Below are 13,553 nucleotides of genomic sequence, written 5' to 3'. Positions count from 1 at the left end.
GGGTTGGGGAGGGGACTGGGGTGTGGGGTGTGGGGGGCGCTGGGGTGTGGGAGGGGCTGGGCTGCTACTGATATCCTCTGTGAGCAAGGGTAGCTAGGCAACTCTGAGCATCTCTGCTTTCCACAGAGGAAGGCAAGGGCATGATGACCCTTGGTTACTGCAGAAGCCAGGCAGGGGTAGAGCCAAGTGAAGATCCAAGCTGGGGCTGTGCTGAGCAGTCTGGAGGCCTCCCTGGTCAGGCAGCTCAGCCTCTCCCTCTCCCTCCATCCCCTCCCCCTCCCTCCACTGGCCCTGCTTCCTCTCCAAACCTGGGTCACTGTGTAATCTTTCTCTTCCATCCTGTCTTTGATGATGCGAATCAGAGGACCAATGTTGTAGAACTCAGCTTCCTCCAGGACCCCTGGGGCACAGAACAATCCAGTCACCTTTATTGTTCCCAGGCCCGGTTCTCCTTGTCCCCAGACCTACTTCTTGCTCTGGTCACATGGGCACGGAGGGTCCATGAGTTCAAGGGTCAAGAAAGAGGTAACATTTCGGTCTAGGGATTTGCTCAGTGAGTAGAGGGGCTGACTAGCATTCACGAAGCCCTGGGTTCGATCCCCTGCGCTGCATAAACCATGAGTGTGATGAGCACTTGTAATCCTAGCACTTGGGAGGTAGAGAAGCAGGAGTACCAAAAGTTCAAGGACATCCTTGGCTATGTAAGGAGTTGGAGGCCAGCCTGGGCTGTATGAGACCCAAACTAACTAAAAGAACATTTTTTTCCCTTGGTCCCCACATAAGAGGCTGAGATGTGACTCCTCAGTCAACCCTGTTTTCTGGACAGTGATGAGCGTGTGACCCAGGACTACCTGTTATACTGGCTACTTCACAACCTGGAGCTCTTTTGGACATCAAGAGAGAAGGCTCACTGGGACTGTGCCCTAGAATACTATAGGGAGGGTGGAGGCTACCCACTGTGTGCCCTCATTTATTGAACACATGTTAAGTACCAGGCTTGTGCCAGGAGCATCACATTCTTTATGGCACTTGTTAGAACTAGAAGTGAAAACCTTCATTATGTCCACTGAACACCTGGGGAAACTGAGTCTAGGAGACAGGAAACAGCCTGTCCAAGGTCATGTGGTCGGTAAGCCACAGAAATAAGGCAAGCTCCACCTTCATAGCCTGGGACCCCTCAGTAGAAGTAAATATGCTTGGGTGCACCTCCAACTACCACTCAGAGCTGTTGGTAGGTAAAGCCCGTGTGGGTCCATCAGAGGCCCTGGGACACAGGAGAATCGGGTGTCACTGTCTGTGTGTTACAGACAGATCTAAGAGATCAAGCCAGCCATCCCTCCTCCCACAGCGACCTGGGAAGAGCTCCCAAGAGTTGGGACTGCAGGAAGTCTCTGCAGGTCAGGGGGCTACTGGGCTCTCCGGGGCCAGGGATCATCACAGAGTGTGTATGTCCTCTCAAAACTTAACCTTTGAGACCTAACTACCACGTGAGGGAGGGACTCTGCCCTGCGGGAGGTGAAGAGTCACGAGGAGGACAGAAGCCCAAGGAAGTGAGAGGTCTGACAGAAAGGCTGACAGCCAATGACTCCTTGCCTGCGTGGAGCACACAAGTGGGCGGTGGTGAGCAGTGGGAAGGGTCAGGCCAGAAGCCCCCATGCTAGCACACTGACCTTGAATTACAGCCTGCAGAGCAGGGAGGGACTGATGGCTGTTGTTAGTCTCCTGGACTTCCTTAACAGCAGCTGGAACTGGGTGTGTGTGGGGGGGGAGCATTCTCATCTCTACGAGTGCTCAACGAGCACCTGCCTCAAGGGACGGTGGGCAAGGACCACTGCCCAAGTGATAGAAGTCTCTGGCAGAGAGAATCCGCAAGCGGTGGACCCCAGGCTAGGCAGCTGTGAGGAACTTCCTTGTACCTCCCCATGGCTTGCTTACTGAGTTGGGCACAACTGTTTCTACACTTCACAGACCCAGAGAGGTTAAACGAACATTTCCGCTGCCTCCTCCTGAGCTCCCTCTCTCCAGACATTCCCCCATTGCATCTAAGGATGTGAGAGCACCAGAGCGTTGAGGAGCTAAAACCTGTAAACAGGTATTCACTTTGATACACCTGGAAGCCTGAGCCTCCCAGAGGGACCTGCTCCTGAGCCCAGGCCCCACCCATGTGATCTGTTCCCCTTGGATTGCTAGGCAGCTATCAGTAGGCTAATGCAGAGCTAGCTACCTACAGTAAGCTCTGAGCATGAGGTCCTTTGGGGAGCCTTCAAATCACCGCACTCCATTGGGGGTCAGCCAGAGAAGACCATATCCTAGAGCGAGGGCTGCGGGAAACACCCACAGGTTCACAGGACCCATCTGTCCCAACACACACTCTTCTGAATGTGGGGTGTGATGCCTGTTGGTTTTGTAGACACCAAGAGAGACTCAAAGAAAACTGACACGTCCGAGCCAGCCTGACCTGATCCAGAGCTCAGTCAAGTGGACTCAGGAGAGCTGGTTTGGGGATGACTGTAGTCCCTGCTCTGGCCCATTGGCCACCCTGCTTCCACGTCAGCTGGACCCAAATATGAGCCTCCAGAGGTCTGGGAAAGACCAAACTTCTACCAGGAACAGCCAGCACCCCACAACAAGCCACTGGGCCTCAGAGGCTGCCAGCTTTGGGGAGAGCCACTAACTTCGCCTACTGGGTGATGGCAAACCCTTGCTTGCGGGAGACACAGAATAAGGTAGATTAAGAAGACCTAACACTTCCCCCATCCAGCCTGGAGCATCGCAGGATACACCTGGCTTGCCAGAAGGCCAGAGAGAAAGGTCATTCATTCCCAAGGGCAACAGATGTTTTGGGACCTTACTGGCTTCTTTTTACCACTTCCTGTTTCCATATCATTTACCCAGTGACAACTGGGGTCTGTTGGCGTGGCAGAGACCTGGAGGATGGGACTCCACTCTAGGACAGGCAGAAAATAATGGGGAAATGTAGACACTGTCCTGGCTATAAGAAGATTTTTAGGCCTCCCCTGAAGGCTTTGCTAGGCTGTAGAGAGACCCAGACCAGTGCAATGGACCAACTCACCCTCCTCAGCCATGTCCTTGTCCAGCACCAATTTGCCATGCCTGAGGAAATTCAATATGGGCCCGAAGTAGGTGGGGTCACGGTCAATGAGGTAGGCCCCGGTCTCATCCTGTGGAGGAGATGGCCACAGGAAGTGAGGGGTGTGCAAGCTTCCCCAAGCCAGGACCCCCTTCTCCCATGAGTTCAAGTCACCACGGGCTGGAAAATGACTACAGGGAGAGAGGAAGCAGGGAGAGACGAAGCAGTAAGGATTTGGTTCCAACCCTGCCCCTGCCTTTTGCAGGCTGTGTGACCTTGAGCCAATCATCTGGCCTCTGGTGCATCGCTTCTTCTCCCCCCATAATCAGAGGATTAGATGTGAGCAGAGAGGGTGAGTGGATTTCTGAGTGGCCCCTACCTCACTTAGCACAGGACCCAGTGAATTTCCCTCTTAGGAAAGTTCTCCTCTGGAGGCTGTTCCCCTAGCCAACCCCACTATCCACTGGATGTTTGCAAGTTTCCAAAAAAGCTGCACTCTGATTGGACATTTGTAGCCTGCAGGGAGGCAGGAACTGGCTTCTGGACAACCCAGCACAGAAAACTGAAACATCGAGAAGCAGGGGACTCACGCAAGGACCCAGTGTAAGAGGGCGGCCACAGAATGGGGGACAGGGGACATGAACATGCCAACTCCAGAACCCTTGCACGCGAGGCCAAAGTCAGAGAGCAGGGAAGTTCCCTTCTCTTCCGATTCCTCCCAGGGCACTGGGGAGTTGGCAGGAGAGCAGGGTGAGCCCACAAGTGGTATCTCCAGAGCCAGTGCTCTTCCCCACCTTAATCCCAGCTCCAAGATACCCAGGCCTCCTCCACCCAGTTCTTGCACCCTTCAGCTGCCCACACCCCAAGGGCGCTGAGAAGCAGCCGCATCAACTCCTTTAAGAGTCAGCTGGGGCAGTAAGGCAGGCCCGATTTGTCGGTCCCTCCCCAGCGCTCCATAGTAAGGAAGCGTCCCGGATCCAGGGCAGCGCTCCAAAGCTCCAAATGGCTGCGGCCTGTGCTGTCCCGTTGCTACGGCAATGGGTATAGCTATTCCTCTGGGCTCCGCTTCCTCCCCCTCCTCCTTCCTCGGCTCCTCGCCTCAGACTCCCAGGAAAGCCAGAGGCCAAGGGACGCGCAGGCGGGACAGCCCGGGAGCGCGGGGCAGGACACTCTAGTCAGCGGGCTCACCCTGTCCGATTGTAGCTCTTCGCCCTGGCACAGGCGGCTGAGGAAGGACTTCTGCTCCCGGCACAGCGTCTGGCGGGTGGTCAGGAACACCGTGCCCCCCACATTCAGCCGCACCCACTTGCCCCAGCCGCCCCCGTGGCGGCCGCCAGCCCCGACCGGTGGCGCTGCCTCCCCGGCCTCCATCCTCATCGCCGGCCGCGGTGTCTGCATCCTTCCCTCTGCACGCGGCGGGCGAGTACCAGGTGCGGGGCATGCTGGGAGCTGTAGTCTGGAACCAGGGCTAGGATGCTGTGCGTTTGTCCTGGTGTTGTTCGGACAGCATGTCCCGCCCCACATTGCCTTTCTTGGCGATCTATCATTTAGTCTCTCCGTGTGGCCAGACTGCTTGGTTTGCAAGAAGGCTAGGGCCCTGCGAAAACAGTGATTCCCTCAATTGACTATTCTCCCCGTTTGTTCTGCTTTGTACGGGGGCCTCAGCTGAGGAATACCTGACCTGAGAAGAACTTTCTTCCTCCAGAAATTCCTATATTTACCTGAACCTACTTTTAAAAATAGGCACGCGCGCCTGTGTGTGAGCACGAGCGTGTGTGCATGTGCGTGCACGAGCCATGGCAGCAGTATTTCTTTTTGTCCTGTGTGTGGTGAGGACCACAGGGATGAGGGCAGGTCACCTTTACCTCTTCCTAAATTCCTTGAGAACATGTAGTTGGGTGTAGGGCTGGCTGAACGTTTCTCTGTGCCAGAAGCTGTGTTAGCATACATATGACTCCTTTAAGCTTCCTGCATCCCTGTTGGATTGATATCACATACAAAAAAAAAAAAAAAAAAAAAAAAAAAAAAAAAAAAAAAAAAAAGGCGGGAGGGGGGGCACAGATGTGGTCACAGAAGTAAAGGGACTGTGGTGGATTCTAGTTTGTTTCCTGTGATTTTTCCCAGGGTTGTCAAGGATCAGGCTAGGGATCCTAAAGTAAGCCCAGGCCTCCTCCACCCAGCCTCTCAGCTGCCCACATCCCAAGGGCAAGTAGAAGCAGATATATCAATTCCTTTCCCAGGGCTGGAGTTAGCCTGGACAGCAAGGGGGAATAAAGGGGATGTAAAAACAACCCTGGATTATAGGGCTTGTAGGGCAGGCCACAATGATCACTGGTCTGCAAGGATGGAGAGAAAGGAGGGACAGATCAAGAAAGGATAAAAGTCTGGAGGGACAGAAGCCAGAGTACTCTGGATGCCAGTCTTGGGCTAGTCTGAATGACATGGAATCTGCTCAAGGAGTTAATGTCCAGGAGATGAAGTTCAGGAACTGGCCTCCCTGCTGCCGCTTGGCTTCCATATATGCTTGAACTGAAGCTTGGAGGTCAGGCACCTGGTGGCTGGCACAGGTCTGCTTTGCAAGATGGAGGAGGGGAGTTTTAGAATAGCCACCTTCCCTATGATGCTGACACTCCCCACCCCAGCTGCTTCTCCTTGTGGGGAGTGTGGGGTGTGCAGCAGGACTGGAGAAGCACCAGGGCTCTCAGCAAAGGAGGCTTGGGCTTGGGGTGGGGTTTGGGGATGGTCACTCTAGCATTGGCAAGGGGATTGCTGGAAGGGGAGGATGGGGGGAGGAGGGAAAATGGGAGGAGCCTGTTTGGGGGGACATGGTCACTGAGAACATCAGTGTTCAGTGAGCTCCTGAGGATAATTGTTTCTTTTAGGACAGCACAGCAGGTAAAAAAGGACCTGACTTAGGGATGGCCTAGTTTCACTTTCTGTTGATGTAATATTAACATTCTGCCAAAAGCTAACGTAGGAAGAAAATGGTTTATTTGGCTCCTAATTCCATTGCCCTTTGTTATAGGGAAGTCTAGGTTACAGGGCCTTGAAGCAGCTGGCCACATCCACAATCAAGAGCAGAGAGAGAACGAATGGACACTTGTACCCAGCTCACTTTCTCTGCTCTTACACAGTCCTGGACCCAAGCCTAGGGAATGGTGCCTCCCACAGTGGACTGGGTCTTCCCAAATCAATTAATGTAATCAAGACAATCTCCCACAGATATGACCACAGGCCAACCCGATTTAGACAATGCGTCATTAGCTCTCTTCACAAGTGATTCTAAACTGTGTCAAGGTGACTTATCACTGGGGAGGTGAGAGGAGCAAACCCCTTGCAAGGATGAGATCAGGTCTTCCTCCTTCGGGCTGTACTTATTTTCTGTGATGTCCTGCAGCCAGGGCCCTGTTATAAGTACCTGGCTATAGACACCAAAAGCATCCATCAGAGACAAGTTTGTTAACCACTGTGTTCTCAAGACCATGCTCTTGGTATTCCATCATGACAAGGGTGGTGAGGGCAGCCACCAGAGCAGTGGTGCCCACACATGGGCTGTCATCATTCTGGGACTCTGAGAAATGGATCCTACATCCCCATGCCTTTCTTACATTAGATAAAAGGAGGGCCAGGGACTGTGGGACAGTGCTGGAAGAGGCTAGAGAGGGCAGAGCCAGCCTCAAAGCTTTGCCTCATTGACTCAGAAGGCGTCCTAGCCTCCGACGGCAACCGTGTCATAGCTTTCTTAAGGCCACACCACAGGTAAGGAGAGCACAATCCACACAGCCGGTCCAAGCAGGCCAATCCAAGCCCAGCACAGGTCTGGGCATTGTCCGTGTTTGGCTCCAATCCTGGAGGTGTCAGATGGAGACTGGGCTAGTACCTTGAAGCTGAATAAAGAGGAAGGCTTGCCTCAAATTCTTCTCCTTTCAGAACCCCTACCCCAGACAGAAAAGCTCCTCAGACAGACACCTCAAGTTCTTGCTCTATGTTGCTGTTTCATTGCTGGAATAAAATAATCTGAGCACAATAACTTAAAAGAAGAACAAATTATTGTGTGCTGCTCAGTTTCTGTGGTTTAAGGATTGTTGATTTTAGTTTCCCTTTTTAGGGGTATGGTAGGATATAGCACTGAGGATTGAACCTAGGGTCTGCCTGCCTCGTGACAGTAAAGAAGGAAGAGAGAAGAGAGGAGAAGGAGATAGAGATAGATAGATAGATAGATAGATAGATAGATAGATAGATAGAGACAGATGCAGAGTCAGAGACAGAGACAGAGAGACAAAGAAACAGACACAGAGACAGAGAAACAGAAACCAGGGACAAGTTCTACTGTTAGGAGGCATGCCCCACAGTTAGTGGTTCCATGTGCCAGTTATCCCCAGTCACTCCACCAGCTGGGGACCAAGTTTCCCCATATGAACTGGATAGGAAACACTTCACATCCAAACCACAACCCATTCAAAGTGGCACCCTCCTCACCAATGACAGTCACAGCCAGAGCCAGTACCAAGATTCAAGACAGCCTAAACAGCTAACAACTGGCCACCATATTCCTTCCCATGTCCATCTGGGCTTTGGTCTGGCCCTTTGAGGATGGGAAAGTAGGGCCTGCTAGGAGGTTCACCCCACTGTGGAAAGCCCTTAGCCCTCTCCAAATGACTTTCATGTGTTACTGGGTTCACCTACTATGTGTTAAGACTGAAACCTGGAGGTGAAGATGTCAGAGGTGGCCCCTGTCTTCCAGGAGGGGTTGTTTGCCTTGGGGAAGGTAGGCTCGAGAGGTTAGATAACACCCAGAATCCAGGCAGCCTAACCATAATCGCCCACTGGAATTTCTTTGTGGTTTGTTTATTTGCTTGGGGTTTTTGGTGCTTTTTCAGAAGATAACTGGGAAACACCCAACATTCTTAAACATTTTCCGGGATGCTGGCTAAGCCTAAAGACAGTCAACTCTTAAATGCTAGCTGGTTCCACTGCCCCCTGCAGGCCCATCTGATGCTTTGCCATAGGTCTTGATTCAGATGGAAAGGGAGAGGTCAGAACAGAGTGCAGTCATGCAGTCTCCCAGACAAGGAAGCCAATCAGCAGCCCCGGTGTTGTGGCTTTTCCGCTGGGTGGCCTTGGAGAGGTCTTATGCCCTGTGAACCTTATTCGCTCACCTATAAGATGAAACTGACAGTGGCTGTGAGGAAGCAGTCAGTCAGGATGCAAGGACTGGAGATGGGGGCTCCCCGTGCTACCTACACAGAGTCCAGGGACTACCGGCTTTTATGAAGCCAGCCGACTCTTCTACCAAGATTGGTGCTTGAGCCAAAGGCTACCTCACTAGCCATGGATGAACCGTCCTACCACCCACACTCCCTGCTGGGGTTGGAAGGGAAGGCAGGAAGAGAGGCCACCCCTAAATGCTCCAGGGCAGAGTGGTGGCCATTGCTTAAAGTGATCCTCAAGTCACTGTATTAGAGGGACTCCGAACACCCCCTGGGTTCTCATCCGAGCACATCGTTCGTGGGGCTGTCCTGTTTTGAGCCTTCTCCGTTCAGCAGTATCCAGCCTCTGAGTGCCTTGTGTCATCTCTGCTGGCAGTTCTATGACAAAGCTGTCAATCATTCCGTTCTCTCCACCTCCAAGTTCAGAATGTCAGAACATCCCAGTTAGCTTCAAGTCCTTGTTTGGTTCCTCATGTCACATTCAGTTCCACCCCCGGTTGGAGGCAGGCTCTGGTGCTTATCCTGTGTTACCTGAGGATAGAATGGGATAGAGAGGGTCAGAGAGCGCATGTGTGGCCTACTGGCTGAAGGAGCTATTCTTACTGAGTAATAAGCTCAGAATTCCAGGGTCCAAATCTGCCCCATGGTCCTCTATTCACGACATCTTGTTAGCTAGGTCTGTGGCCTCGTCACACCTCCCTTTACACTTTTTTTTTGCAGTAAGCCATGATGTTATTACACTTTCCAACTTCCCAGTGTCCTTACAGGTAGCGAATGTTGGCTCCCATCCCTGAACACCTTCAGTGTACTGAGCCTCGGTCAAAGCAACATCCTGGGTGTGTGGAGAGAGCAGACTCACAGGCCTGAGTGTTCCTAACAACCCGTGTCACCAAGTTTTTACCTAGGATGTTCTAGAATTTTAGCAGATATTCACCAAGACTGTCTCAGGAATGGGGATTTGGTTTCGGAGAAAGCCCAGGGTGAAGTGGAAGTTTCTGGTTGTGTCGTGCCATGGAAACTCACAGAGTTTGCTGAGGAAAGACCTGTGGGTGGACACGTGATGTTTGGAGAGAGTATAAGTGAGACTCAATGGACAGTGACCGGAAGCCTGCATAGCTGGCCGTGAAGCTCTTTGTTGGTCTTGAGTCTCCCTGAACTTTACTTTGCTGAGGGAGACATGGCAGAGAACTTCTCCTGGTGTCCTGGCTGGTTCTGGTCACTCCAGCTGACTTGGGTCTATTCGACAGAAGCCTGGAGGTTTCTGCTGGATCGTGCCTCAATTGCTGATTTGTGGTTGCTTCTCTGACACTACTGAACTGGACTGCTGGTATCTTGACAAACGGAGATTGGAATCACCTCGGGGAACTACTTCTAAACAGGTCCACATCCCCTTGTCCCATTTACCGTCTTTTCTCCCCTACCTTTGGACGGTGAGCTAGAAGGGGGGGGTTTGAAGCATTTGAAGACCCTTATTAAAAGTAAGTGTTGAAAAATCTAAGCCTACACCAGGGTGGAGGTGCACACCTGTAATCCTACAACTTGGGAGGTGAGGGCAGGAAGATCAGGAGTTGAAGGAAATTTTGACTGCATAGGAAGTGTGAAGTCAGCCTGGGTTACTGAGACCCTGTCTCAAAGATAGACAGATAAATAGATATATGGTAGGCGGGTGAGTAGATGATAGATAGATACGTAGATAGATAGGTAGATAGATAGATAGATAGATAGATAGATAGATAGATAGATAGATAGATAGATGGATAGATGAGTGATAGGTAGGTAGATTAATTAGGTGAGTCCTTCCCCCTCCCCTTGAGCTCACAGGAAGGGTCCATAACTGTCTCCCACTCTGTGGGAAGCCTGCACAACTCCACTTGTGTTGTGAAAGGGGAGTCTGAGGCCAAGCATGCTGCCATATGCCTTTAATCCCAGCACTCAGGAGGCAGAGGCAAGAAGATCTCTGTGAGTTTGAGGCCAGCCTGGTATATATAGCTAGTTCCAGGTCAGCCAGGAAAAAGAGACCCTGTTTCAAAATGGAAAGAAAGGAGGGAGGGGAGGAAGGAAGGAAGGAGGAAAGGAAGAAGGGATAGAGGGAAGGAAGGGGGAGGGAGAGAAGGAAGGAAAGAACAAATGTCGGTCTGCTCCTATTTCTCAGAGATGTACTTGGTGATGTGGCAGTAACTGAGCACCGATGGGACAGCCTGGGCCTGGGAGCTGCTCCCTCCAGCCAGCAGGGGGCGCTCACCAGACTCCTCTGTCTTGAGGAGAAGGAAGCCACAATGACCCACCAGTCCACCTGTTTCAGTTCACCACTCCGCTGTGTTCTAGGTGGTTGGGTTTTCAGAAGCAGGGCTCGTGGAACGAGTCTATGATCTGCGGCTTGTTTGTTTCTTCTCAACGTCACAGCACGTATCCCCTCTGAATCCTAGCTCCGGCCACGCCCTCCAGGCGCATGGTGAGCCATCACTTTAATCCTAGTCCAGCTAGTAGCTGGTGGCTGGTGGCTGCCCTGGCCCTGGACTCACCTGTGACCTCCCTCTCCAGAGTCAGCTCCTGCTGTCAGCTAAGGAGTCAAGCAGAAGAAAGGAAGGGCCTCTTCCGATGGGACTTTCTTGTGGCCAGATCATGTGACTCAAGCTCGCTAGTTTTGTTTTCTGGTGGGTAGTGGGGTGGCTGTTGAGGGACATTCCTTGGAGCCCTCACTACTGGGAGTGGTTCACACTGCAACGCCCTTCCAGGGAAGCGCCTCGCCTCCTCTGATTGGTCTTTGGATACTGCTCAAGGAACTGACGCTAGAGAGCAGAGGTTCTTAACCTGTGGGTCGCGACCCCTCACGGGGTTGTCAAACAACCCTTTCTAGTAGGTCAACCAAGACCATTGGAAAACACAGATATTTACATTACGATTCATATAGTAACAGAACTACAGTCATGGACTAGCCACAAAAACAGTGGGATGGTTGGGGTTCACCACAACAGAAGGAACTGTATTAAAGGGCCACAGCATCAGGAAAGCTGAGAACCATTGAGTCTCATCCGAAGCAGAGTCCTTGTTTACAAAGCTCCCCTGGAGAATCCATCCCTCCATCATCTCCTCTGCTGGCTCCACCGCTCTCCCCAGCTTCTCTTCTGACCTGTTTGGCCTGCAGGCTTTCCCAACCTTCCCCCAACCCCCATTCTGTGAGCCTATTGTATCCAGGACAGAGCACTCAGCCCAGGTCTGCAGGAAGCCCCTTTGATCAGAGAGCAAAATGGATTCAAGTGCACCCAGACCACAGCCTGTAAAGGCTGTCTGTCCTTCAGCTGTTCTGGGGCTCTGTCTGTCCGGCTGTCTCTGGGCTGGGCTTTCAAGCTGAATCCTTAACCACTTTTGTCGTGAGAACAGTTTTAGATGGTCTCTGCACCTTGTTTTCAGAATATGGATCCAGTTAGCAGCCCCAGAGGAGATGGTATTAAAAAAAAGCCATATGGGCCACCACCACCACAGCAAAACCCAGAAAGCAACAACAACAACAACAACAACAACAACAACAAAGCAAATGCATTTCATCTTCAGGCTTAAAGAAACATCACAAAAATTACCCGCCACCCCCCAAAAGCCCTAAATGCCAACGCTTCATTACTTTTGTCCATCTCCCTGTCCCCATCTCTGCCTTTTCTTGCTTTCTTTTTTAAAATAAAAAACAGGCTGCAGTCAATGGCTTCTCCCTCCTAAACTCAGCAAAGCTTTCTAATACCAGGGTATTGCCCCGCCCCCCGTGACCACAGTATGGGGTCAGTACGGGATCCTGGGGGTAGTGGGACTAAGCCTGACCCATTACTATAATCTGTTACAGATTTCCTCAGACTTCCATCTAACGTCCTTCATGACTAAATAAAAAACATGCAAGTAAAAGGCCAAAAGATTTTGGGGCCAAGACACGTTAAATTTGGGTGGTCAACCCCCTGCCCTATGCCTGCTGCCCTCACCCCTGCTATGTAGCCCAGGCTGGCCTGGAACTCAAGATCCTCTTGCTCAGCCTCCCAGCATGATGGAAGTCTAGATCTTCCACACCACTGTCAGCCTCTCTGCTCCCTGTCAGTCTGCTGTGGTTCCTCTGTCTTCTGGTTTTGAAGCCTGACGGTGACCTGTGTGGCACGCCCTTCCCCTTCCGCGTGGCTCTGCCTGATCCTCTCTCTCTCACAGTGAGGTTTGCCATGGGTTGTTGGCTGGGTTCTTCTGGGCATCCCATCTTTGGCAAGGTGGTGAATGTAGGTTTCTGAGCTATGCACTCTCTCTTCTCCTTTCAGAATGAATCATCTCTTGGAGACAGGGCAGGACGTGTTGGTTCTCTTCTCCTCCAGCTAATTTATCTCATCAGGAATCTCAGTGTTTGTTAATTATTCCTATGTGAAGTCATCAACTGTGTCGACAACCAGGCCCTGATTTTGTAACTCTATCACTGCCTCTGTATCTGCTGGGTGTCTGTCTGTTGACCAGCCCTTGGGCTTCTGAATTAATTAATGAGTTAACTAATTCATATTAACACAGATTATTAATTAATAAAGATAGTAATGCATAAAACACAGGTTATTAATACAGATATTAGTATCAATAAAGACTATTAGAGTCTTTTTCTCTTTGGGTTGTAATATGTCACTATTGCTATGTTTATAATCAAACTAAGATTTGATTAATGGAAACAGCTTCATGGCTTCTGTATCTTTTTTGTTTTTAATAAATTTGGGGGTTGCTAATGAGAATCCGTTGGTAGAGTGCTCACCTATCCTGCACGAAGCCCTGGGTCCCACCTCTAGCACAGCATCAGGCATGTGCGGCGCATAACTGTAATCCTAGCGTTTGGAAGGTAGAGGCAGTCGAACCAGAAACTAAAAGTCATATATCAGCTAAATTGAGAGTTTTAGGACAGCCTGGGCTGTTTGAGACCCTCACTAAAGAACAAACAAACACACCGAAAGAAAGGAAAGGGGGAAATTAAGTGAATTAATACTTAATCTTTTTAAAATTGTCATAAAATACACAAAGCATGAAACTAAATGATAAGAGATTTTCAGGCCAATGTTCAGTGGCGTCAAGTCATATCTCTGACATCATTCCCACCAAAATCATTCCATTACTGACATTGCTATCTCTGCCAAGATCCCAATCCCAATCATCTTCACTACCCTCATACCCCCACCAACCCCACACCCCACCATCCCTACATTCTCACCATCCCCACACCCCACCATCCCCACACCCCACCATCCCTACAT

General features: G+C 51.1%; 1 protein-coding gene across 10 annotated transcripts in view; it reads right to left on the bottom strand.

Moving 5' to 3' along the window:
- Kctd17 (potassium channel tetramerization domain containing 17) overlaps positions 1-4,577 on the bottom strand; it is an 11,537-nt gene extending 6,960 nt beyond the window's left edge. For 8 of the 10 annotated variants that reach the window (XM_031348555.1, XM_031348571.1, XM_031348613.1 and 5 more), the window contains exons 1-3: positions 4,280-4,516; positions 3,074-3,182; positions 309-400 (exon numbers count right to left, since the gene is read on the bottom strand). In XM_031348555.1, the coding sequence (XP_031204415.1) occupies positions 309-400; positions 3,074-3,182; positions 4,280-4,489 (411 nt within the window). In that variant the 5' untranslated portion in view covers positions 4,490-4,516. Of the gene's footprint in view, positions 1-308; positions 401-3,073; positions 3,183-4,279 lie in introns of all 10 variants that reach the window. The other 2 variants (XM_031348594.1, XM_031348602.1) reach the window with 1 other exon arrangement.
- Between the last annotated feature and the right edge of the window lie 8,976 nt (positions 4,578-13,553).

Source organism: Mastomys coucha, unplaced genomic scaffold (genome assembly GCF_008632895.1).
Source record: "Mastomys coucha isolate ucsf_1 unplaced genomic scaffold, UCSF_Mcou_1 pScaffold11, whole genome shotgun sequence".
Lineage (NCBI taxonomy): Eukaryota > Metazoa > Chordata > Mammalia > Rodentia > Muridae > Mastomys > Mastomys coucha.
This window is presented reverse-complemented; position numbering and strand designations above follow the sequence as displayed.